This window comes from Petaurus breviceps, unplaced genomic scaffold (assembly GCF_028583685.1).
Source record: "Petaurus breviceps papuanus isolate PSGF00001 unplaced genomic scaffold, PetGlider_PUasm1.0 90881, whole genome shotgun sequence".
Lineage (NCBI taxonomy): Eukaryota > Metazoa > Chordata > Mammalia > Diprotodontia > Petauridae > Petaurus > Petaurus breviceps.
Genome location: NW_027187369.1, coordinates 11,943,034 through 11,967,006, shown reverse-complemented (window position 1 = coordinate 11,967,006; position 23,973 = coordinate 11,943,034). Strand labels below are relative to the sequence as shown.

At 43.1% G+C, this 23,973-nt stretch overlaps 1 protein-coding gene across 3 annotated transcripts; it reads right to left on the bottom strand.

The window, feature by feature from the left end:
* Positions 1 to 1,236: 1,236 nt before the first annotated feature.
* FHL1 (four and a half LIM domains 1) lies at positions 1,237 to 23,650 on the bottom strand. 3 transcript variants are annotated; one of them, XM_069074142.1, is made up of 6 exons: positions 23,543 to 23,650; positions 8,056 to 8,237; positions 6,769 to 6,943; positions 6,069 to 6,238; positions 5,463 to 5,649; positions 1,237 to 2,741 (listed from the first exon to the last, which is right to left on the bottom strand). In XM_069074142.1, exons 1-6 carry the CDS (start codon positions 23,562 to 23,564, stop codon positions 2,587 to 2,589), a joined length of 891 nt encoding a protein of 296 aa, XP_068930243.1. In that variant the 5' UTR covers positions 23,565 to 23,650; the 3' UTR covers positions 1,237 to 2,586. The 3 variants fall into 3 exon arrangements, with proteins under 3 accessions (XP_068930243.1, XP_068930244.1, XP_068930245.1); XM_069074143.1 differs by lacking the exon at positions 23,543 to 23,650 and adding an exon at positions 22,468 to 22,612; XM_069074144.1 differs by lacking the exons at positions 5,463 to 5,649; positions 23,543 to 23,650.
* Positions 23,651 to 23,973: the final 323 nt, after the last annotated feature.

Here is a 23,973-nt window from a genome sequence, read left to right as displayed (position 1 = left end):
TATTTTCAGAGCACAGGTCTAGTTTTCTAGGTTTCTAGCACATGCCACCACATTGCTCACGAAGTCAGTGAGTGGCTCACTATTACCTCTAGGATCATAGGTTATAATCGCTGCCATTTCAAACCCTTCAAGGATGAATACACTCCATCTTTCCAGACTGATTTCCCATTACTCCTCTTTATCCCTTCCTCAACATTTCTGCCTGATTGACCAGCAAATTCCCCAGATGTGACAGGCCATCTCCCATCTCTCTGCCCTCACACCAGTCACATACATTGTACCTGAAATATACTCTGTCTTCACCTGTTTTTGATTTGGGATTCCTGTGTCATTCAAGGCTCAGCTCAAGTTCTTCTACTAGGCCTTTGCTGATTTCCCTCTGCCCCCAATTATTAGTCATTTTCTTAGCAAGGAAGCTCTGTGTACTTCATACTTAGGTTATTTCCCCCAGTAAAAATGTAAGCTCCCTTAGGGCGAAGCTCATTTTACCTTTGTGTCCCATATTTCACATGGTACAATGCCTGGCACTATTTTGTTTGTACCTGTGATTTCAGTGGTGTTGGGAACTCCTAGTAAGGAAATTCCCTGCACCAGTAAAGATGGCGATTCAGGTTAGTCTTGGAGAACTGCTTGGAGCGCTGAGATTAGTGCTTTGTCCAGAGCCTACTATGCATACCACAGCACCACCACACAGAGGGCGCTCAATAAATGTTTGTTGAATCCAGCTCAGTTTCTTAAAGATGAGTCACAAGCCTATGCTACTAAAGTGACCTTTTTTTCCTTCATAGCAAAAGGACTTTCTCTTCGATGCTTTCATTATGTCTCTGACCTTTAACCAGGCCAAGTCTTCAAGTTTCTTTCAGTCGGTAATTTGCCATCCATTTTCAAAATTGATGGGAAATTTTGGTGTATTCTTTGCTACAGTTTGATAGTCAAGGTTTTTAATTTCTTTTTCCCTAGGAGACATATGAGTCTTAAACTTTCTGTGCAGTCAGCCTTCAAGGGGCTTTGTCCTACAGAACTCATTTTCTTATCTAATGGTTTTCCTGGAGAAGTAAAAATAGGCCCCCATCCTGAAGTACTTTCAAGCAAAGGCTGTTGGGAGGTGGAGGACAGCACTGGAATAAGTACCAGCTGGCATAATAGAGCCAAGGGCATCTGAAGAAGGTTAACGAGATTGTGTCTTAATGATGTGGTTGGATTTTTAAACTTAAAAAAAAAAAAGCAAACGGCAAGTTAGTTATACTTTACTTTATTTTCCAGATGATATTTGGGAAAATAGATGTTAAAGTCATTGATGATAAAATTGTGGTGGAGGGGCTAAAATGAATCTACTTCTCTTACAGCCCCTTTCATTACCTGTCACACTGACAAAATGATCACATGTATTTTATTATTATTGCAGTTACTGTTCTCATTAGTAGGGGGGAAGTTCTGGTGTTTCCTAAGTGTTAGTGCCCAACAAAGCAGTAGTTTTCCCATTTGTTCCACTTCTGAGATGTAGGTAGCCTCCCCCCACTCAGCCTTATTCTAGGGGAAGTCCTAAAGTCAACTGTCCATTTCTCCTTATCAATAAACAAGGAGCAGAAATTAATGTAAAAATATAATGGCTGTGGCAGTGTTAGCTAGTGCTTTTCTTACTACTTCTATGGGATACGTTTCCAAATTGCATAAACAATCCAAGAGGTTAAAATGCTTTCATGCAGATTTCATTAACTTGACTAACTACTGATAACACTTCAAAGCAAATTCTGGTTAATAAAAGCAGCTAAAGAAAAGCAATTTTAGTAGCTAAGCTTTCAATGCTATTTGCCATGCTGTAATTAATCAGAAATAACCTAAACTACTTTATAAGCGTACATTTTCAAAATGTCATGCATGCTTCAGAAGAAAGTGCAAGAACACATGCTACACACAAAAGCCAAAAGCTATTAGCACCAAAAAGCTTACTTCAAATCAGAATTCACTTCAAACATGAGCCTTTCTATAAAATGCTGCATTAGTTGCTTTTAAAACACAAAGGCGAGAGAGATAAGATTATACTTTGCACAAGGCAAAACCTCTCATGTCATTAATACAAGACCCTCTTCAGCTCCCATTAGTGATTATGGTAAAGGCAGCTACTACTATCTTTTGGATTACAGGTCTATTTGCGGATATAGTTCTATCACATATATGATGATTAAAACCTATGTTGTCCTTCCCGAGAATCTTAACAATGGGCTCAGGACATATGTTATTTGTTCACAGCATTAAGCTATAGGTGGCAAACTGCAGTTTTTTAAGGGTAGTTTTTTGTTTTTTTAGCAACATGCATAAGCATCTACCTACTAAGGTTAACTTAAAATCTATTTAATAATAGTCTTCAGACTTAATTAACAAAAGCAAAGTTTAAATGGGATCGCGACAGAGTTTTAATTCTTAGGACCAAAGATGGTCACCATGCACCTTTTTATGAGCCATACTGTAAAATGAAAGAAAAGCTAAAATTTGTGTTTTGTTTTTTGAAGTCTTGCTCCTACTGAAATGAGAGCTACAGAGAGTAGGACTCAAGCTCCATTCTCCAAGGCAGACGACCCTGTCTGGTTACAGCTTTTTGGCACAGTCGGGGCAATATATCTGCTCATTGTGGCAGACAAACCGCTTGTTAGCCAGATTCATGGAACACTTTTTACAGTGGAAGCAGTAGTCATGCCAGGATTGCCCTTCATAGCTGACCACGCTGGATCCTTTACCAAAGCCTGTTGGGAAAAAGAAAAACATCCAAGAAAGGTGTGAATTATAATCACCAGAAACCCCAGCTCCTCAAAATTGAATCTGTCAGATTTAATTCTCAGGCAGACCTTCTAAGTCTTATTCACATCCCCTCTCCCCTTTTCATTTGACAGATGAGACAACTGAAGCTCAGGTAGAAGTGACTTTACCATGGGCCAGGACTCTGTCCTCCTGTACGGAGGGTCCTTGTTTACCCTCCAACATCTTCAGAAGGAACAGGAAACTCACGCTTTTACATAAAGAAAGCCAGATTTGGTAAGGACTCCCAGTCCAAAGAGAAACCTGACAGGCTAAGCTGTAGGGTTCAGCTCAGGCCGACAATTAGCTTGGGCGGCAATGCTGAAACCATTGGGTTTTTGAGGGTATTTTTATTTCTCCCCTTTCCCTAACCATTTCAACAATTAGGGCTTTAAGGGCTATTTCTAAGTAATTCAGCTAGAAGCTTTTTTCTCTGAAGCAAATCAGGACACCTCAAGTCTTAGTTCCTAACACATACCTTTTTCTCTTTTACCAAAGTTTTCAGGCTTACTGCTTGAAAAAAAAAGCAATGAAGTTGTGAGCCAATAGGATGCTATTGTTGTTCTTTTAACTAGTGGGACTTAAAAGATTACCTAGGCCATTCTGCACTGAATCAGGTAAGAGATACAAATCTGATCTTTCACAAACCAGAGCTACTTTAGTCACACTTGTTTTCCCTAGAATAGTGAGCTTCAACAGCAGGAAATTGCTCCTGAGGGTTAATCTCAGTCTTTAAGGCCAGTAGAAGCCCCCTTAGCAAGGAAGCATTTTGCTGACTTTCTTTACTTTTCAATTGTTGTGACCACTGCATACCACCATAGTTCATCAAAGTGGCCACCAGGAGGCAAACTTTGCCTGTCCTTTTAATATAAGAAAAACCACCCCCAGCCCTCCGATGAGAAGCAGCTGTTGCCCTGCCTCTTTACTGATTCCAGCTTTGGCCCAGAGAAATCCTGAGTTTCCCATGGGTGATGAACTCTGATCCTCCTGCCACAACCCAAGGTGTTCCACTGCACTTTGCCCTAAGTTTTCTAAGACACTTTGAACTAGGCCACACTAGTCAAGGGCCCAGTTACAGTGGGAAGCACCTTCCCACAGTCACTTTCCTTATCTTCTATAATGCATATATCACAGGCACATAAATGGAAATAATGACTGTCAGTGAGATATTTAAATCCCAGGTTCTCTTCCCCTAAATTCTGGGCAGACTTTGAGTACTTGGTTTCCTCTGACTTGGGTGCTTGCTGACTATTCAGTTCTTCTTCATCCTTCAAGGCTCAACCTAATTGCCAGCTCCTCCAAGCCTTTGCTCATCTGCTATCTAATGGCATTTATTTATTTATTTTTTGCTTTTTGGAGGGCAGTTGGGGTTAAGTGACTTGCCCAAGGTCACACTGCTAGTTTTTGTGTTAAGTATCTGAGGCCAGATTTGAACTCAGGTCCTCCTGACTCCAGGGCCGGTGCTCTATTCACTGTGCCACCTAGCCACCCCTAACATTTCTCTTATTAACTTTATACCCTGCATTGTATTAGAGTTGCTTGTATGTACATGGCTTAGCTTGGATGAGTTGGTACAGCGAACAGAGTGCTGGTCCTGGAGTCAGGAAGATTTATCTTCCTGAGTTCAAATCTGGCCTCAGATACCTTATTAGCTATACGACTCTGGGCAAGTCTCTTAACTGTTTGCCTTAGTTTCCTCCTCTGTAAAAGGAGCTAGAGAAGGAAATGGCAAACCACTCCAGGAGCTCTGCCAAGAAAACCCCAAAATAGGTTCACAAAGAGTCAGGCACAACTCAACAAAATGGGGGAAGTGCTTGTCTTGCCTCCTTGACAGAGTGGTCAGTAAACTACTTTGAGGCTGGGTGGTACATCATCTTGTCACTGTGGATACTGCCTCCAGTGGCACACAGTATGATGCTCTCTCAGGCCTTCTCGCTTTATGTGATTCTTGGACAAGATATGGACGTATCTTTCCATAAATCTTATTTGGGAGAAGGAAGTGGCAAATCATTCTGGTACCTTTGCCAAGGGAAACCCAAGTGGAGTCACAAAGAGTCGGGCATGACTGAACAACAACAAAGTCACTGCCAGCTCCAGATGTAAATCAGCAGTGCCTTAAGGGTATATTTTGCTTCACTCAGCACAGTGCTTCATAGCATAAAGATTTCCTGAGGGGCGGCTAGGTGGTGTAGTGAATAGAGCATGGGTCCTGGAGTCAAGAGGACCTGAGTTCATATCCAGCCTCAGACACTTACTGCTTATTAGCTGTGTGACCTTGGGAAAGTCACTTAATCCCAATTGCCCTGCCCTACTCCCTCCAAAAAAGAAATTTCCTGAATGAAGGGCTGTTAGCAGAGCACTGGGCCAGACTAGTTTACATTATATCATGTATTCCCAAACCAAGTACCCACTTTAGAGACTAGCCAAACACCACTGCTCTCTTCTAACCTCACGAATGTTGGCATGTTAGATCATCTAACCCAACCCTTGATGTTACAGCAGTTGGAACAGTAAAGGTCTAGGAAACAGTGACTTGTCCAGGGTCACATAGCAAAGGAACAGCAGAGCTCACGTGCTTTTCCTACTCCCTGCCACATTCTCATCCTAGCACTGATCCCTAGAACCAAGGCGGTGCTAATAAGGAGGGGAAGGAAGAATCATCAACCTACCTGTGATGGGGTTCTTACATCCAACACATTTCTTGGCAACGAAGGACTTGTAGCAATCCACACAGTAATACTGATCCTCCACAGCAGTGAAGCGCTGTCCAGCCAGCTTCTTGCTGCAGGTGGCACACACGAAGCACTCGCCATGCCAGGGCTGATCCTGGTAAGTGATTCCTCCAGAAGTGATGGCCTAGACCAAGAAGTCAATGTCTTAAGACTGATTGCTCACCCCCTCCCCCCCAGATCATGTGAGCACCATCAAACTGGGCCTTTGTATGTATGTGCTGACAGGTAAGGACTACACCCACCTCAGCTTTGGTACAGGACCAAACTGGGAGAGCTAACAGCTTTCTCACTGCCTTGGCTGTTATGGTAAGAACTGGTTATAGCACAGGAGATACATGTTAATCAGTCTTGCTTAAATCTCACCACTTAAAATAGGTTACTTCTCCAGCTTTCTCATTACTCCCTGTTGTGTATTCTCCATTCCAGACATTCTGGCTGAATTTCTGTCACCAGTTCTCATGTTTTGCACCTTCTCATACAAAAAATGAAACCTTGTACACAGTAGGTACTTTAATGAAGTAAGGAACCTTTCCGAAAACATACCTTGTTGCATTTCACACAGTGCTTGGCAAACTTGGTCTCATGACAGGTAACACAGTAGAAGTCTTCACCCTTTGGGAAGAAGCTGCCAGTTCCAATGACCTGTTTGCAGTTACTGCAAGTGAAGCAATCCTTATGCCAGACATTCTTCTTGTATTCCACATTTTGGTCTCCTATAGGAGGAAGCAGGTGATGCCATTGCATCATCAAGTAAAACGTTTTTATTCCATTCAGAAAGTCCTTCCCCTCCCATCCCTTAATAGGGGGAGAGAAGGTGGAGGACTATTCCTTCCAAAATGCTTCAGAGCAAGAGATTATGCTTATTGGGGCAAGGAGGAGATAGGCTCAAAGTTAAATAACTTCAGAAACACTGGAATATGCCCACGCAAACAATTCACATCTGAGCCATGAGATGTTCCTTATTAGCTGCCAGGATCTAATCGCTCGTTCTTAACTTGAATTTTGATGAGGTACAGTAGTGCCATGAAAAGGGTGGTTGGCTAATGTTGGTGTGAGGGTGATTTCACACACTCATCCATGAGATGCAAAGCTATGTCTATGAACCCTTCTTCTAATGACGTCGGTGGCCTCTTCCTGAAAGCTTTCAACTTTGGAACCAAAGGAGGACTCACTGTACATATGCATATAGCCCTGCCTGACCTCTAGGTTCAGTAATAGATACTCTTTTATTGGAGGTAAGTACCTGCAACAATTTGCTTGAAGCATCCTTTGCACCTGGGTGAGTCCTCACGAGTGGTGCACTTGTTACACAGGATCTTATTTTCTTTGGACACAAAGGTCTCATTGGCCAAAGGATGGTAGCACTTGGCACAGCGGAAGCAGGAGTCGTGCCAGTAGCGGTTTTTGTAATGGACTTCCTAAAATCACAGCAAACCAGGATTAGTAGCGAATATTCCCTGGCACAGCTACATCTCCAATCTGTGAATCTTTTTCACATCTTTTAACATCAGAGAAAAAACTATCTTTTATAATTAGAAATTCATTATGATCCAAGGTGTTGGCTTTTAACCTTTTCCCTTGAGTTGGCCACAAAGGAGAATGGAGAGAGAATGGAAGTAACAGTGTAAGTGGGAACTGTTTAGGATTATTCAAAAGCCAAAGACCATTCCAATTTCAGATTGTTTTTCCAATTATAAGGTTATTATTACCTTGGAATTAGCTCCCATAGGTTTCCTGCATTCCATCTAAGAAATCTAGCACATGTTACCTCTCAATCTTAGAAAAACCCAAAAAATGAGAACCCTTTAGAAGGTATCTGGATTCACTTAGGTTTTTAAGAGATTTGCAGTGAGGCCCTTTAACACAAAGTAAAAGTTTCCACTGGTGCAGGTTATTTATTCTGCATGACTCATAATCTTAGGTCACGGATGGTAGAATGGGAGAACTGGAAGGGACCTGAGGGGTTCTATAGTCCAAAGATGTCAGCTGACTCCCCCAAAACTCCATGGGGTGGTATAGAGTAGGGAAAGTAGGTTCAATTTGACATCAGGGACAGAGGGTTTGAATCCCAGCTCTGTGCCTTGCTGCCTATATGACCTTGGGCAAATTATTAACTTGTGTAGGCCCCAGTTTCCACATCCATAGAATGGAATAATGCTAAGGTCCCCGGGATGGTAAGGACTGTGGCTCCTGGAGCAATCCTTTCCCCACCCCTGTCCCTCTTTATCTCTGAATTTGTGTCCTCATTGGGCTTACAGGAAAGCCTGGTAATGATAAGTAACAGAACAGAGGTTCTACAAATGCAGGATATTAAGTATTAGGCTAAGCACTACAAGAGCATTATTTCAATGACCTATGACAGTGTGGGTACATCCACTGATAGAGAGTTCAATCCCTCTACCAAAGAGTATTCTGGCTGTGTGACCTTGGGCAAGTCACTTAACCCCAATTGCCCTCCAAAAAGGTCAAACCAAAGAGTATTCTGTGGCCAATCTGGTGAAGAAATTTTCCCCATTAGTGGTATTCTTACCTTGGAGTCAGCCCCAATGGGTTTCCGGCATTCCACACAAGTATTGGCACAGAACTTGTCAAAGCATTTCACACAGCAGTGACGGCCCTCCTTCTGTACATACTTCTTCCCTTGCAGGGGGTCCCTGCAGTAATGGCAGTCAAACTTCTCAGACATGGTGCCTACTGTGTAGCCTCCAGGACCTGAGGGGGAAGTGAAGGGAAACAAGTTGAAACACCAGATGCAGAGGGAGGATGGTGTAGGCAATTGAACGCACAGATATTTGCTGGGTGCCTGAGACAACCTTTGAGTCTAGGCAGAAAAATCTTGAGTGCCTCACCTCTTGGTCAAGTATAAAGCATGCTATTATAGGCCACTTTCCAGTAGTCCTCCAAGATAGTGGCCTAGCCTTGCCTCATTTAAGCAATAAAAATGTTGTGCAGCTTCCCATTGTTGAAGGCTTAGGAATGGGCTGAGTCCACTGAGGAAGTAGGCTTTAAGACAGGACTGAAAAGAGGGGAGATACTTGACTGGTGTTTGGGGCTTAAGGCATAAGTGTGAGGAGCTGGTGACATGACATCATTTCCCTGAGGTCATGGTCCTTTTCAAGAATGAAGGACAAACACAAACTGAGTAACCCCTCTCTATTCCTCTCTTCTCCTTTGGTCTAGCCTCCTAGCCTCTCCTCTGGTGGGGGATTGGACACTAGGTTCCTGCACTCCTAGCACAGTGAATGTAAATACTAAATAGTAACTTTTTCTTTTGGCCAGGCACTCTGAGGGTCTCCCTTTCCTAGTTTGATTTTTTTTTTATTAAAGTGGCCATCTTTTGAGTAACTACTTAATTCATCATCTAGTCTGGTCTCCTCTCCTCTGGTCAGGGATTGGACACTAGGTCCCTGCCCTCCTAACAGAGTGAATTTAAATACTAAATAGTAACTTTCTCTTGTGGCCAGGAATCTTGAGGGTCTTCCCCTCCTAGTTTGATTTTTTTCTTTTCTTTTTTGATTAAACCAGACATCCCTTGAGTAACTACTTAAAGAGGCTTATTCATCCTCTTGTCTTCCCTCCACTCCTCTACTCTGGTCTCCCTCTCCTCTGGTGTCCTCTCCTGAACTTTGTTCACTTCTCCTCCCGCTCTACTCTCCTCTGTTCTGGTCTCTGCTCCTCCCCTCTCCTCTTCTTCCCCCCCCCCTTTCCCTTCGTGGAGAGGAGAAGGGAGGAGACCTTTCCCTCCTCTCGGAGGGGAGGGGGGAAGGGGGGGTAGTAGGAGGGAGAAGAGACAGGAAGAGCTATATTCACCTTAAATATTAAGCTCTAAACGAAGATAAATGCATCTTCTCTTCTCCCACCCCACCCCACCTCCCAGAAGAGAGGGGAGGAGCAGAGACAAGAACAAAGGAGGGAAGGGGAGAGAAGACCCCCTAACCCCTAAATTACATTTGTCAAAATATGACTCCCCTTCTCCTCCCCCCCCCCTTTCCAACCAATTCAATAAGCATTTTAACAAGCACTTCATTTGTGCCTGGCACCCTGTTGGAGATTCAGAGATGAAAAGGTCCCTGCCCTCAAGGAGCTTTTCATTAATTTCATGCCCCAACCATCCAAAAGGTCCCAAACTAGAGAAAGACAGATTTTGCTTTAAACAGACCTGCCTCCTGTGCCCTGTCTTCCTCCAGAGGGAGTTTGCATGCATTAAGTATATAGCAGCAATTTAACTTATCTAGGTAATTCAGGAATTAAGGAGCTTATTTTCTTGGACTCCATTTATTTCCTTATGATGCAACAGGCACACAATGCAGAGGGAAAGAATGAAAAAGAAATAAGGTCTGGTACTCACCACTGACTTCCAGCTACACTGACCATCCCAGGGCCTTCTGATTTTTTATACAAACACATGCCAAAGTTGTTTGGTGATGTTGCTACGGACAACCAAACTGCACAGAGGGAGCTCAGGAAGCCACACCCTGTCTCAGCTAACTTGGCAAAAGCTGCTTGAACTCTCCCGGGGGAACCAAGGCCAGAAAGTGAAACATTGGAAATGCCACTGTTTCTGATCAGTAAAGGGCAAGTTGGTAAGGATGATAAACGTTGAAACACTAGAAGCCAGCCAAGTGTTATGCATACATTTTTAACCTTTACACAAATTAGTCATAGATTTAGAGTTGGGAAGGACCTATTTGAACTCATTTTACAGATGAGGAAACTGAGGCTCAGGAGGGAAGTGATTCAAGGTCTTAACAACAAAAAGGTGGAATTCAAACCTAATCCTCTGACTCCTGATCTAGATGAGGAGTAGCCTTATTCAGTAGCCCAGCACCATGCTCTCTGGGAAAGGTATAAGGTGGGGTGGCCTGCCCTAAGGTGAAAAGTACAATTAAGTTAAGTATCTGAAGGCCTACCGAGGTGGAAAGGGGATTCAACTTGCTCTGCTTGGCCCTGGAAGGTTTGAGTTAGGGCTGGGTTAGAACAATTCCATAGTAGAATGGGGCTGCCTCAAGAAGTAGTGGCGTCCTTATCATCCTTAGCAAAGGAGGAGATAATATTTGTAAAGGGTCTAGCAAATGGAAGCGTCATATAATGCTAACCCTGCCCCCCCCCATTCAAGCAGAATCTAGATGCCCACTTGTTCAAGGTGTGCTAGAGCAGGGATTCTTGGTCAGTTATGAGTTTGATTAGATGGCTAATGAGGTTCCTTTCAATTCTGTGGTTTCACCATACGAGTTAACAAATGATACACACATAGTAGTAACAAGAGTAAGGTGATTTTACGTAACTTGTCATTCTGTGACCAAGTGGAGAAATAGCACAGTTTAGGACATAACTAGGTCCTTACAGCCTTTGCCAACGCCATAGTTAGGACAACACAGGCTTAAACCTATACAAAGAGTAATGAAAAAAAGATGGGAAATGTGCCATGGAAATCACTATTTGAAAACTATTAAAAATCCAACAAAAGATAGGAGGAGCCTTGGATTCTAGACCCAGTTTTGATCTTGGACAAGTACCTTCCCAGAGCCTCAGTTTCCCCACCTATAAAATAGAGCATGGCATAGCTAGGTAGAAAACCTGGTGGCTTTAAGTCCCACCTCTGACCAATACTGGCTCTGTGAGCCGGGGCAAGTTGATCTCTAGGTGCCTCCCCTCCCAGGCAACTAACACTCTCCAAATGAATTTAGTGGAAAGAACACTTAGTTTGTTGTCAGAGGACCTGGATTGAAATCATAGATCTAGAGGTGACATGTCTCAATAGAATTTTTGTCTCCGAGCCTAAAAAAGTCATTCAGCAGTCAACAAGCAATTATTAAATATTTACTGACAGATACGTAGTGGGTTCTTAATAAGTCCCATTTGTTGATTGCATGATTCACAGAATTGAGAGTTGAGAAGGACTTACAATAGCCATGTGGCCCATATACCTATGGGCTCCATGTTACGCCCCCAAATGGGTTTCAGCAACTCATTGCTGGGAAATTTGCCCTGACATCAAACCAAAATCTACCTCCCTCTGCCTCATTCACTGCTCCCAGATCTACCCTCTGGGGCTAAGGAGAACAAGTCAAAAATCCCTTTCATATATGGCAGCCCTTCAAATACTTAAAGACAAAATGGAGTCTTAGCTTTTACATTTCATGATTCTATATACAAAGCAGGGGAAGGGGGCAGAAAGTACAGAGGAATAGAATAAGAGGAGTGAGATATTGATGTTCTCCCAATCCTAGATAATTGTGAAATGAAGCAAGTAGCTGGTGACATTTGTCTAAGAGGCCAGCTGCTTCACAGGCTCATTTATCGAGCCCCCAAAGACACTCCAACTTTTCCCTCTGAGAAGTACAAGTAGTTCTGACAACATGCTCCTAAAGATTGCTTTAACTTTAGCTTTTCCCTACAAAGACAATAAAAAGGTGTCTTTTATGCAACTTGGACTAAGGGAGGGAGACACTAATCTCAGACCAAATATCTAGCAATGACCTCAGGAATGTTTTCTGGAAGAGATTTTGCTAGGACAGGGGTGCTGGGCTGCACCACGCCCAATAAGGTTTTTTTTTTTTTAATATTGAGTTAAGTGACTAGGTACAATGAAGATGATGGTGAAATTAGAATCTAGCTACTTACACTCTTCAGGAATCTACAGCAAGCCTTTCAAAAAGTTTTTCCATTTGCCTTTTGTATGAAAAAAAAAGATAAGCTCTTCATTTCAGTGGTCATCTAGGCCTATCCCCTTCACTTTCTAGTTGAGAAAAACTGAGAGTGAGAGGTTAAAGACTTTGCCCAAAGTCCTAAAGCTAACAAATGGTTGAGCCAACATTAGGATCCAATTCATGGGCTGACTCCAAATCAAGGGATCTTCACATGTGGAAAAAGGGGGAAACCTCTTAAAATTCATTCTTTTATTCTTTTTGTCACATAAAATCCCTGCACTGAGATTATGCAGCTACCGAGGGTTTGCAAGTTCCTTGTTCAGAACCAAGGGGAGAAACAAATATCCAAGAGCAATAAATTACTAATATTTGGGTGGGGGGGGGGTCTTGTTGGAAGGGGGAAAGCAGGGCAATTGGAGTTAAATGACTTGCCCAAGGTCACACAGCTAGTGTGTCAAGTGTCTGAGGCTACATTTGAACTCAGGTCCTCCTGACTCTAGAGCTGGTGCTCTATTCACTGTGCCACATAGCTGCCCCTATTAATATTTTTAAAATACCATTTGGCAGGAAAATCAGATTTGTCAGATGAGAGACTTCCTATCAGTTGGTGACCACAGCTTGTCATGCTTTCAAAGAGCATCATCTTGGCTCACATTGGAAAATTCCCTGTTCTTCCTTTTTTAAGCCATTAATAAAAGGTACAGGTGACTCATGTTAATTTAACAAGTTGATTTCCAATAGTTTTTAAATAAAAGTACTCTGACTGGAGCACTCCCTTGCTTGACACTCTAGTGACTTCGTTCAAGCCCATCACAATCCAGCTCCAGCCTCTCTTTCATCTGTCTTTCCAGACTGATTTCTCCCCTTCACACATTTTGTGGGCCATCCAGTCAAACTGGACTCTTGGCTATTCCCTACACACAACATCTTGTCTCCTATTTACAGGTATTTGTATCCATTTTTTAAAAAACTCTACCTGCTCTCCTTTGTTTCTTGGAATTCCTACCTCCCTTCAAGACTGAGATGCAGAGGCAATTCCTGACTGCCCCAGTTATAAGCAGCAGGCTGCTCTAAATAAGTTACTGTATACTTTGCATCAATTGGGTAACGACTTAGCTGTGTACACATTTCCCACCAACAGAATGTATGCTTCCTGAGAGCAGGGACCCTTCCAATTTTAATAAATTGTTGTTGAACAGAGTTGGGCATACAAAAGCATCTATTACAAAAGAAAGAAATGTTCAAAAAATGACACCAAATGTGAAGCTACGCAAACCAATTGATGTGGATATAAAGGTTAATATTTTTTAATTTAAAAAACAAAATTTAATTTTATAAAAAAAAGGGTTGTTTTTTCTGTACCTTGTGAGGCCCTCCTGGAGTCTCTTCCCTAATCTTGAAATACCATAAAACTTCCCCCTTGTCCTGGACCATGGAATTCCTTTTCTTCTCCCATCCCGGGTCATAAGATTTCCAATCTCCCTTATCTTGTGTCATCCATCTTCCTCATCTTGTCCCTAAATCTCCAACCTCCATTAGAAACCCTAAAAATTACATCACCATACTATGGGCTGTGTAGCTTTCTGGATATGTAAGTCTTTTCTTATATCAGTGCCTTTGTTTAACTCCTTGCTAAATCTCAGGCCCATATGCTTTTGTGTCAATAAAACTCCTATTGGCTAAAGAGGTCTGAGTGAATTCTTTCAAAACCCTGAACCAGCTCTCCCAACTCTGACCTCAACACAATCACCATCCAGTTACCCGCTTAGACATAAGGCCTTGGTCTACCTGCTTCCTAACGTTTGAAGGGAAAACAGGCTGATATCACCCTCCATAGGAGAATCCCTAGCCAAGTGGTACTTGCCCAAACCCTCTCCCACCTCCTCCTCCCATTAAACCTGTTCCAAGTCTTTTGCCATTTTCCAGCCTCTCTTTTCATGTGGTTCTGCCCTACACTCCCTGGTCTCTCTCCTCCACTCCCCCTATATCCACTGGGTCCTCTGGTCACCATTCTGTAACCAAGACTTCTATCTCCCCAGCTTCTTCCTCTCATTCTTTCTGTCTTGCACCATGGAAAGCTGAAGTCCTCGAGAAGACACCAAATCCAGTGCTGGGTGCTCCTCTCATACCCATGGCACAGTGGGCCAGGCAAGAGTCAGCATATTCCAGACCCTCCTTTGAAGTTTACTCCATCTATCCAAATCTTTGCTGCAACGATCTACTAGCTTCCAGGTCATTTATTTTCTCAGGGAGTTTAGTACCTGCCTCACAATCTGTCTCCATTCCTGCCCTCGACTTAGGGATTTCAGTATAGACACTGATATACCCTCTCTATGCATGCTGATGACCTCCATCTTCATTTCACCTCAGCCACATACATACTTATCCAATCTTTCTGGTAAGGAAGTGACCAAAATGTGCACACCCTCTGATCCAGAGATCTCACTGCCAGACATGGAGCCCAAGGAGGTCAAAGACAGGTCCCACATACTCCAACATATATACAGTGGCACCTTTGGCAGTAGCAAAGGAGTAGACACAAACTTATGTCCCAAAACTGGGGGATAGCTAAACAAACTAGGGTATGTGACTATAAAAGAATAACTTACTTCCCCATAAGAAACAATGAATAGAAAGAATCATGGTTGGTTTTGCCATTACAAGGGGAGGCTCTCTGGAGGTGGGAGGGAAATATTCAGAAATGAAGGTGGTGTAAAAAAGCACTAAATTTTGTTTTGTTTTGGAGGAAGACAAGCCGGGGTTAAGTGACTTGCGCAGGGTCATAAAGCTAGTAAGTGGCTGAGGCCCAGATTGGAACTCAAGTCTCCTGAGTCCAGGGCCAGAGCTCTAGCCACTAGGGCACAACCTAGCTGCCCCTTACAGTTTTTTTAATGGCACCAATGTAAGATAACATTTTATTCTGTCCCTGCATGTCCTTTAACAGGTTACTTCACCTACTCTGGGCCTCAGCATCTTCACTTGGAAAACAAGGAAGTTAGGCTAAAAAAACAATGACCTTGAAAGCCCTTTCTAGACCTGAATCTATGATCCTATGGAGATTTAGCCAACAAAACCATGGATTCATCAGAGTAAAGTATCCAAGTAGTCCAGTCCTCTCATTTTACAGGGCAGGGAAACTGAGGCCCAAGGTCACAGTGACTGAGCCAGAAGTCTTGGGCAATTACACATCATTGAGTAATATGATTTTGTGTTGCAGTGGAAAGAATAATGGACTTGGCATCAGAGGACCAGAGGTTAAATTCTGGCTCTGCTCCTTCCTACCCATGTGACCCTTGGCAAACTGAGTCACCTCCCTAGGCCTCAGTTTCTTCCTCTGTAAAATGAAGGGACTGGACAGACAGAGGGCCCTGGAGGTCCCTTTCGGCTTGAGCCCAGGATCCTATGAGCCAAGAAATGGAGAGACTGAGAAGCTTTGATGAAAAAGAAAATAACCATGATGAGAAGGACTTCCAAGTTTGTCCCTCCGATGCTCTTTGGCCAAATAGTGAAGAAAAGAGGCAACAGAGAAAGTTGAGTTATTTGAGCACAGAAATGTCTGGCAGTTCCTTTTACTTTTACCAGAAAACTAAAATAACAGAGAAGGGAAAGAATGGATTTTCTCTCTTCTTTTTGGCTCACTTTTTTTGCCCTCGAGTGCTTAATTGGACATTTATCTTTTGCAAAACGAATCCCCCCAGGAATCTATAATGATACTAACTGAAATGGGAAGCCTCTCAACTGGCCCAAACTTTCAGATGTATTAACCCTGGAAAAAAAGGTGTTATCGATCACCGAGTGAAAGTAGCCACAGAAGCCAATTGCTACATGTCAGGTAGAAGTACTGTGAGATGGGAGAAGTTGCTCTGAAATGGGCCACCCAAAGAGGTTTCCCCTCCCGGGTTTCTTGGTCAGATATAGGGGAGATCAGATGCCTCTGCAGAGTACCATGCTACAATGATTAATCATTACTATTAATAACAGCTGACATCAACAGAATGCTATAAGATTTGCAAAGCACTCTCTATACTTTATCTTATTTGAACTTAACAAAAACATCCTCATTTTGATCCCATTATTACCTATGTGATCTTTGGCAAGCAATTTAATCACTCCATGCCTCAGTTTCCTCAGCTATAAAAATGAAGGAGGTGACTTCTAAGGTCTCTGCTAGCTCTAAACCTATGATCCTATAGGCAATGCTGAGCTAGGGTATATCATGTTTCTATTTTTCAGATGAGGAAACAAGCTTAAAGCATTTAAGTGCCTTGATCAGTCACATGCCTGGTTAATGTCAGAGACAGGATTTGAACCCAGGTCCTTATGGACTTCAAGTCCAGCTATCCACAAGTGTTCCAGGCCATTCTTACAAAGGGCAAGCTATCTGTTCCAAGACATCAGTTAGCAGTAGTACTGACAGCATTCTGTACTATAGATTTCAGAAATATGTGGGAGGATGGTTTCTGTAAAACAGCAAACTTCCCACCTGTACAAACATTAGCAGACGTACAGACAAAGCACTGGAAAGTCAATGTGAATGTAATGGCAGTGCCCAAGCCTCACTTCAGTGACTTCCCACTTCCCTTTGCTTTTTGGGAGGAGAGAGGAAGTCTAGGAAAAAAGCCCAGGGCTAAAGAGTTCAACACCCAGTCACCTGCAGTGAAGGGGTCACCCCGGAAAGTGGCGTTGCTCTGATTCCCTCCTTTATCTGGTTTACGGTTAACCAGATGCTCTTTTGGTTTCAACTTGTCTCTGTCATTTGAGTACCATTTCCTGCTCAAATACATAGAGCCTGCCTACTGACCTTGATGCCCCCTCTCTTTGACAGCTCAACGTGTCAAAGGGACCCAGGGCTTTTGTTCCTTAGGCCCACCTCTAATCCTGGAGAGCCCTGTATGAAGATGTAGTAGGTGAAAGAGATTCTGCTTCATCGGTACAATACGGAGGCACTTCATTTGGAATCAGAGGACTCGCATTCAAATGCCACTGACCTGGAGAGAAGAGCCAAGTCACCTGACTCTTCCAAGCCTTGTTTTCCTTACAGAACGAAAGGGTTGGACTAAATACACTCTAAGACCCATTCCTATTCTAAACCTGTGACTCTATGAGCTCATCTTCTTCAGCTTCTTTCTCCTAAAATCGGAGCACTATTCGAAATTCTGGTCAACTGAAAAATCTGGTTAATTGAGGGTTTACTGTGAAACCCCATCACCAGCTCCACAGAAATGATCAGAATCAAAATAGCAAAAAGCAGTAGCTAAAGCTGGGATGTGTAAACTCTGCTGAGATACCAAAATGCAAATGAGAAACCATGAAACAGAGTTCAAGGCCTGGCAAAGAATAACCGCCACTTAAATGAATGGAGGCTGCTTCCTATAAATCAGCTGGGGAGCAAAGGAGAGGAATTATAGGGACAAGGAAGCAGAAGCATTCATTAAGCACCTACTACGTGCCAAGCACAATGCTTTACAAACTTTACAAATACTATAGTGAAGTATACTTTGGCTGGATGTCAAGAAAAACTTGCTAATAATCAGTGCTATCCCCTAGTGGAAGGGGCTGCCTCCAAAGCAGTGGGCGTCCCTTCACCGTCTGGCTGACTGCTTAATCAATATGCTATCCTGAGCACTCTTCTTCAGCTCTGACTTGGAATGGATGTGGACCAAGGTCCTAGTCAAATCTCCAACATCCATGATTCTCAAGGTGATTATGGGTGAGAATAATCAGGACCAACCTTCCAGGGGACTGGAAAGGATGAGCAAAGCTTAGGGCCAGAAACATCCAAGGAATATGTGTGTGACAGTGAAGACACTTATGGACTTCTCTGGGGCCAGAGGAAGCCCCGCAATATCCTCCTAAATCTGTGGCCTCTGTGGGTCTGTGGCCCAGAACACCAAGCAGAGGGCTTCAGCCTTCAGCAGAGAGGTGCTTGGGAATCCCTGGAAGCTCTGAGCACAGGGTTGGCACAATGGGCATCTAGTTTAACCCCCTTGTGTGTAGAGGTCATGTGACCCAATGAAGGTCACATGAGGAGTAATCAAGTGGCAGAGTCAGCATTCAAACTCAGCTCCTCTAAAACTCTGAACACAAGTTTTTCCCTATGCTACCATTCCCCAATCATCGGGGTAGGATGTGGGGAGGATTAGAATTGGCAAGATCAGTTAAAAGGTTGTTACAGTAAAGTGAGACTGAGTAGAGAGGGTCCAAGACAAGGCTGGGGGTGGTGGGGCCTCTCTCAACACCTGGCTGGCACATGTAACATGCTTCCCTGTATTCTAGCAGCTTCTAGAGGCCAGGGTTCATCTTCCTTAGAGCACCTAGCAGTGTCTTGTATGGAGAAGACACTAAGTGTTCATTGTCTAACAGACAGCAACTCTAGAAGGCTTCAAAATACCTTTCCTTAAATACCAGAGGCAATATTCCAGTTCAGGAGTCCTTAGCTTGAGGGCCACTGGGGAATAGATTTCAGGAGTTGCCAGGGGGGAAAACAAGGCCATCTTTCTTTTCCATAACTTCTAAATGAAACTGAGCATTTCCCTGAACAATTTCCAAACCTGATTCTGAGAATTGGTCTGTAGATTTCACCAGGTGGCCAAAGGGCTGTCCTGGACGGCCATGGACTGCTCTAGTAGGTGGAGGCCTGACCTAAATGTCAAGGGGACATGGATCCCTGTGTGACACACGCAAGCTGTGCACCATGAGTGAGGCAGCTTCCTTTTCAGTGCTGCAGATGCCTATTTGTTGGGGGTGGGATAGTGACTTGCCTTAGAGATGAGAAGATCTGGATTCAAGCCTTGCTTCTGACACTCACTAGCCCCAGCATTACTCTTCAAAGATCAGGCAATTCCAGATTACAGAACGAACACGAACACACACACACACACACACACACACACACACATCTTTTGGGGGGCAACGGAGTTTAGAGACTGCCATACGTAGGTCACTAGCCCTCCCTTGGCCTCATCTGTACAATGGGGTAATAATAGCTGGGGCACCTCCCTCCCAGGGTTGTGAGGCTTCAATGATACTGTGTGTGCAAAGTGCTACATAAATGTTAGCGATTATTATGAATTACTTTTTATTATGGAAATGAACACTCCCCCAGGGCTTTGTTCCCCCCCCCAAAAAAAAACAACAGGGGAGTTTTGGAATTTGGGTGTTGGGAGCTCAGGAAATTAGAATTCAGTTGGAGATAGAGCTGAGTTTTCGGCTCAGCTGTTCAGCCCTTTATTCCAAAAGGACAGCCTGCATTTCTTTCAATGGCTCTTGCTATGGACATGTCATTCCTCACTTAACTAATAAGTTTCCTCTTTAAGAAAATTCCTGAAATATACCCACTGTATTGCAGTTAAAACGAGCTGTAGCTAACAAATGAATTGTGTGCATGTAAATAATATTACAATACATGGCTTTTTGGGTAAATCCTTCATTTTGGGGAACTAGACTTGTTATTAAAGAATAAATGGATACCATCCCCCAAACACACACATGTATGCACAAACACGCACACACTCATTTGGGGGCAGCGGTGCTTATCTTCTCATACGTACCATTTCAAGTTATCCCAAATAGGAAAATGCAAGTGTGATTATTATAATCAATTTGTTTACAGTTTTTCTAACTATGTGCTTTCCCCCAAGCAGCTCAATGTGCGGGAATAGAAATGGAAAAATCATTTTGTGAAGGCTACTTTTGGCCTGCTAATTGCTGTATCCCACATCAGCGTGCCACTTACACCAAAAACAACCGGGCCTCTAATGAAAGAGCATTTACATTGCTTTACTGAAAATAACCAGCAAATTATATTCAAACCTCCAGTGGTGAAAAGGGAATGTACCTGGAGACCTTGGCCTATGATGAGGTGTGGCCACACACCATCAGTGTTAATGGCCCAACACCCATAGATGGGAAGGTGCCAGTGGGGTCCCATTACCACCACGACTCTGTGTTTCTGTCCTTTTAGTGACAGCTGGTGTTACTAATAAGGGGACTGGGATATGCTAGGCTTTCATAGCTCCTCTCCCTCTTTCCCTCCCCCATAAATACCTTTCCCCCCCTCTATCCTGCCATTCCTGTCATTAGTTATTCCTTTGGCTACTCTCGAATTTTGTGATTTAAAAGCATGGAAGATCCCTGTTCAAATAAGCATGTTATCTAAAAGGAAGACCATACACATTAGTATTACCATACCATTAACATTAATTAACTCAACGAGAATTAATGTCTTGAGAGAATGAGACCCAAGAAAAGTAGACTTGGTTGGGGGGTGGGGCATTCAGGAGCATCCTAGCCTCCAGCTAGCCTGAGTGAGGGCCAGGCAAGAGTAGGAAGTAGATATCTGCTTTAGAGATCAATTAGCCCAACCCCCACATTTTAGAGATGAACAAGCTAAGACACAGAGAGGTTATGTGCCTTAATAAGTAGCAGAGACAGAAATGGAACCTACATCCTCAGGTTTTCAAATCTAGCACTCTCCATTGTAAGACACTGAAAATTGCATTTTAATTTTTTTTTTCCTGTGGTAGTGATGATTTGGGATGGCAAGCAATCTGAGAGAGGTCATACATGTGCAATCGTGTAAATATATTTCCACATTAGTCACTATGAGAGAAGAAACAGAAAAGGGAAAAACCACAAAAAACAAAGTGAGAACAGTATTCTTGGATGCCCATCCAGCCTCCAAAGTTCTTTCTCTGGATATGGAAAGCAGAAAATGATATTGTTAAATGGAAAGGATTCCCATTAAGCTAACTCCTACTTATATCAGCCACACTTGGGGTACCATTTGAAAAGAATCCCCTCTTAAGATGCCAAGACTCTGGGGAAGGGGCACATCCTCAGTCTTTCTCAATCATTAATGCCTTTGAATTGTTTCAGAATACAGGAGAAACCAAAGGACCCAGAGCAAGAATGGGAGATGCTCTAACAGGCAGGAAAGAAACTGACAGGGGATTCATTTTATCAGGGAACATGTCCGATCACCTTCACCAGCTGAGAAGCCACTGGCATCTCCCCAGTACCAAACTAGCAAGACATGTTCAGTTGTTCAGTCACATCAGGTCCCCACTGGGGGCTTTTAGGAACTTGATAAATATGTGTTGTTTCTTGAGTGAGGACAGAGAACACAGACTAAGTTTACCTACTTCATAATTTTGTTAAGATCTCTTTGGTATTTACAGTTCTGAGAACTGTGTCTAATGGAAACTTTTTCTCTCCCCTAACACCTAGCAAGTCCACTGTTCTGCACTGAAAAGACACTTAATGCCCATCGGTCTTTATTGTTCTAACCAACTCACTTCCTCTGAAGAAAGTTTCTTCAGTTTCCTCACCTATTAACTGAGGGGGTCAGACTAGGCTCCATAAAGTCCTTTTCCAGCTCCAAGGTCAAGGATCCCGGGAACTAAACTAAGCAGGCCAATTGCTTGTCAAATAAACCATTAAAGAAATCCCTCCCACTAAATGCACTGTGGCTGTGGTTGTTTGAGGGGGTTGGTGTATTTCAGAAGAAAGAAGAGAAAAAAGGCATGCAGATAATCGCCATGCTGGGCTATAGAACTGCCCCCAAGCTATCTATTAGGAACGGTAATGATGGGCAGAGACCTAGTGAGAAGCCAAACGCCTGAAACTTTGTGCTTTTGCCTTTATCGGCTCCATGAACTCCACTGTGCGTCAGCCCTGGACAGCTCTTTAAAGCTAATGGGATGTGATGGCTGTGTGGATGCCATAAGTAACTGAAGACGGCTGGGCGGGCCAGCCGCTAGGGATTTCGCTTCCTTTGGCCCTATGACTTGCCTGTCAAAGCTCAATTGAACGAGGGAGAACAGCTACTGAATCTGTTCTTCATAAAACAAGGGAAGAACCATGTCCTTATCCTCAAGGGCCTATTTTAAGCACACACACACAAAAGCCACTAGCAAAAGTTAGGCAGTTGTTCCGTGTAGACCACACCTACACTTTAGGGTCACATTGTATCCTCTCTCTCCCATTCTATCAAGTTTCTGAATTTATATTCCTATTACAAAGCTGAAATTATATTTCTCGAAATAGGTTTTTCTCCCTAATTTCACAGGGGAGATGAATACAAGTTGATCCAATTTACTCCAAGAATGAATGGCCCTTTCAAGCTGTACTTACCCCTTCTGGATTTATAGAGGCCACAGTCACACCTGGGGAGCTGGTATAATTTATAACCCCAAATGAAGGCATACTGGAAATGTGTCACCTTTTAAATCAATTTCAGCATTTAATAACTGAGCAATTTAATTAATAAGTGAAATCAAATGTTCCTTTACCAATTACCAAACACCCAAGGTACAGCAGGGCAAGTCAGAGTTGAATCATTTCTCCACACCCAAAGACTGTGTATATTAGCTGATTAAGACAAACTCAAGCATGTGGTCCTGGGGTCCAAAGAGAAGCTCCTTTGGAAGAAAAGGCATTCCTTTTATGCACCTAGGAACAAGGGAAGCATTCACTGTTAATGCCTGCAAAAGGTGGCTAGGATAGTGTTAGTATGGGAAAAAACCAGCCAAAGGATATTATCCATCATCCTATCTTATCTAACTAGTTATTGGATAGCAATGTAAAACCTAGCCAAACAGCTGCATCATGAAAGTGGCATGGATTTCCTCTAATCCTTAGACCTCTGGCTCTCAGAGAAAAAGTTGCTTTTTGAAGGTAAAAAATAAAGGGCACAGAGGGGCTGTGTCCTCCCAAAAGGCACATTCTAGAAGGTGAGAAGCAGCAGGCTGACTTCAGAAAAGAGTTACCCAACAAACCAGGATGGCCCCTCAATCACCCCATGAGAATTCTGCCTCCTTCAGACAAGAGCACTGACATCCATTCCTCTGCCCCCCACTCCACACCATATTCCAGTCCCCTTCTAGAAACTTTACAGTAGGCTTCAAGCAAAGTCAAAAGGAGGAGGAAGAGGAAGTTTTTACCAAAAGTAAAAATACACACAGAACTAGATTGCAAAGTTACCCAAAACAAAAAATAAACCAACAAACACCCTCTGGCTTTACAAGAAGATAATCAACATCTTTGGATTAGAATGAATGCAAAAATCTGTAATCATGTTTGCATGTTTGAAATTCACTGATTCAACAAGTATTTCTGAACTGCCTACTGCATCCAAGCCCTGGGGATAAAAAAAATGCAATGAAATCTCTTCCTTATCTATCTATATCACATTTCCTGCATGATAACAACTCCCTAATAGTAACTCTAAGGCAGGCAGTATCAATGATGAAACCTATAAGCCTAAAATTGTTGAATTCCTCCATTTTTCCCAGTCAAGTCCATTTCCCAATGTAAATCATCGTTGTCAGAAAAATCCCATAAAAGAGGACCCCAGGCTCTCCTTACCCGAGTGTCTCTGGGACGCCATGCCTTGGAGAGCAACTTCCCCAGCGCTGCCCAGGTCCCTGTTGCCACTGTCTCAGCTGATAAGAATATGGCTCATTTGATAACATACATTTAAGGGGAGGCTATTAATACAAAAATAACTAAGAGCAGATGTCCCCACCCCTCCCAAGAGATCACAACCTTAATCCCACTAGAAAATTCTTACCATTTTAGGTGATCCCAGGGAGAAGAATAGGATCCAGTAAAAATACCAAACACTACATATAAATACCTGGGGAACGACTCAGCATCCAAATTAGCTCCAAAGCCGGGAGTGGCTACAGAGAAAGCCATCCCTCTCTTGGAGCAACATTTGGCCACTGCCTGGGCATAATCCATTGCTAAGCTGGCCTTATTAATTTGCTTTATAGATCCAAAGTACTCAGCTCTAC

Excerpts from the sequence above, each read along its gene's own strand:
- FHL1 (XM_069074142.1), bottom strand. The coding sequence starts at position 23,564 with ATGGCGTCCCAGAGACACTCGG. Across the intron at positions 5,650-6,068 it reads ACTGTGTGAAATGCAACAAG|GCCATCACTTCTGGAGGAAT; the intron begins GTATGTTTTCGG and ends TTCTTGGTCTAG. Across the intron at positions 2,742-5,462 it reads ATGTAAGAACCCCATCACAG|GCTTTGGTAAAGGATCCAGC; the intron begins GTAGGTTGATGA and ends TTTTCCCAACAG.